The sequence below is a fragment of the Morone saxatilis genome, unplaced genomic scaffold, assembly GCF_004916995.1.
Source record: "Morone saxatilis isolate NCDOM2014 unplaced genomic scaffold, NCSU_SB_2.0 Contig9, whole genome shotgun sequence".
NCBI lineage: Eukaryota > Metazoa > Chordata > Actinopteri > Moronidae > Morone > Morone saxatilis.
In genome coordinates this window covers 11,496,459-11,498,909 of record NW_023340268.1, presented here as the reverse complement: position 1 = coordinate 11,498,909, position 2,451 = coordinate 11,496,459, and the positions used below count along the sequence as shown (strand labels likewise).

The 2,451-nt window shown below is 40.5% G+C and overlaps 1 protein-coding gene across 1 annotated transcript in view; it reads right to left on the bottom strand.

Moving 5' to 3' along the window:
* Nucleotides 1-2,451, bottom strand: part of rbm24a (RNA binding motif protein 24a) — an 11,011-nt gene continuing 8,560 nt past the window's right edge. Inside the window, exon 5 of the mRNA XM_035681101.1 lies at nucleotides 1-2,421. Coding sequence (XP_035536994.1) covers nucleotides 2,293-2,421 — 129 coding nt within the window. The 3' untranslated portion in view covers nucleotides 1-2,292. The remainder of the gene's footprint in view (nucleotides 2,422-2,451) is intronic.

Sequence of the window (2,451 nt, the reverse complement as noted above, 5' to 3'; positions counted from 1 at the left end):
TTTTAAATATAGAACATTTTATTCCAATTTTGAGTAAATGAAGTTGAAATTCTTGAAGTAAAGGTTTTAATATCAACAGGACCTTTGCATTTAAATAGTAACACTTTACATGCCTTCATCCAGTGACAATGAAAAGCTTCCTTAAAAAGTTTTTTTGTCATTTATTTTTCATATTTCCCTTGTAAGAAATAGTTCAAGTATAAAAATTCCCAACAGTGTAAAATAGCCCATCTGATGAATATTAAGCAAAAGAAGCACAGCTACTGAAACCTCGACGACGACTATACATTCTAGTGGAGAAAGCAGCATTTTCGCTTGTTTTTTGTGAAAATTGTTATTATTTTTTCCTCTCATCTAAACACAGAAGAGGCAGAGTACAATCTGCATGCAAACAGGCCTGCATTTAAATAAAGTTTCTTCCCTACAAAAGGCATAAAGGCATTAAGCTAATATGTAATGTCATGTTCTAAAGAATCAAAAAGATAAAAAATAAAAGTACAGTGCACATAACAGTATCTTAAATAACTCCTACATCAACATTTTTGGTTGAGTATGTTAATAATAATAATAATAATAATAATTATAATAATATTATTACTAAAACTAATCAATAACTTATATATGCCTTGAGATGAGTACATAATGATATTAATACAGTACCGCCACTAAGTCTCTACTCTCAGAGCGTCAACATAGTCAACTCTCAAAAATAAATATCTTAAATAGAAGATTTCTCTCTTTTTTTCATTTTTTTTTTCTCTCTTAAATAGCAGTAAAAATTTTAAGGCACACAGACCAACATAATGTCAAAGAGTCAAACCCCCCGTCCTCTCTCCACCCCACCTGGTGTTCTTGACAGACATGAGGCAGGCCAGTTGTTGGGGTGGCTTTGGTTGAACGTGTGTGTTTGTGTGAGTGTGTACCTGACACCAGACTACAGCAGCACAGAGGTGGAAGTGCTGACAGCTGCAGAGCTGAATGACTGAAGGGGGGGAGGGGGGGGAGTGGGTGAGGCTATGCTGTGGGGCTCTGTGCTGGGTGGAGGGGTGTGAAGTCGGTTCCCAAATGGGCCCGGCCTGGGGATTAAAATGTGACAGCTCAACAAACGAGCACAAGTGATGCGTTCTTTCCAGAGTGATCTGTCTGTGTGGCGCTGGAGCGGCTCTGTCCACCCCCACCAGCAGCTGCTCTCTCCCTCTTTCTTTCTCTTTTTCTTTCTCTCCATCCCAGAGCCACAGAGAAACACACAACTGTGCTGCCTTTGTCTTTGACTGCTATGTGTGCAACTCTGGATGCATGTGTGTCGGTGTACGTGTGAGTGAAACATGTGGAAAAGCGACTGATTTAGTGTTTCTCATTGTCTGAAGCCATTTTCAACCTCTCTCCTTTTGTCAGTGCGTTTTGTTTTGTTTGCCAAGTCCCTCTTTAGTCCAAGAATCAAGTCAGAGTTGATGACGTTTTCAGTTTTTTGTTTCTTTTCTTTGTTGTTTTTGTCTCCTGTTGATTTGTTTGCTTTGCATAGGTCAAGAGGTCGAGACACATAATAAAAAAAGGGACATTCAGCATCAGGAAGATAAAAAGGTAGTTCTTCAAATATGTGTGACACGACGAGTTACGACTCTTCGACTTCCTGACAGAGGTCACATAATAATAGCTAACACGTTGGAAACGGTTCCATTTCCCTGATTATCAGAAAATATTAACTCCAAAAAATGCACTTGACAAGACAAAAAGAACAAGAAGAGCCCCCAATGTGTAACAGTAACAGTAATAAATATAAATGTTATGAGGGCATCAAATAACCAAAAACACTTGTGGAAAACCACAAATGAAAAAAAGAGAACAGTTTCCTAAACTAACGTTAAAGACAGCAATAGGACTTAAAGGCTTAGTTTAACACCTATACCACAGGGATTAGTTCCTGCATTTCTTCTCTAGAAATAAGTACTCTACTACAATGATAATAGTAATGATAATAATAATAATAGTAATAACAACAACAATAATAATAGTAAATCACTTTCCATTATTTGTTCTGCGACTTTTTTTCATTTTCTCATTTTTTGGTTGAAGCACAGCAAGTTGGAAAGTTACTGTAAAAAGTTCCCACCTCACCATCATCATCATCATCATCACCTTTTTTAAAGCAACTCTGCCTCTGAGTCGCTGACACGCCCACCCTTACGGCCACTCCCTTTTCCTTTTCCTTCGCTGCTCCTTCTCGTGACCAATCAGCTGTGGCGGGGGGTGGGCCTCCTCCTCGCTCTGCATGTCCAGTGGTTGCAGTGGCTGCTATTGCATGCGGTCAGCTTGCAGCTGCTGAGGCTGGTACTGACCGAATGCAGCGGCTGCCGCAGCGGCTGACCCCGGGGCAGCGGTGGCTAAAGGCTGCTGGACTGCATAGCCATAGCCAGCGGTAGCGTAGCCTGCGGCGGCAGGGGACGCGGCGTA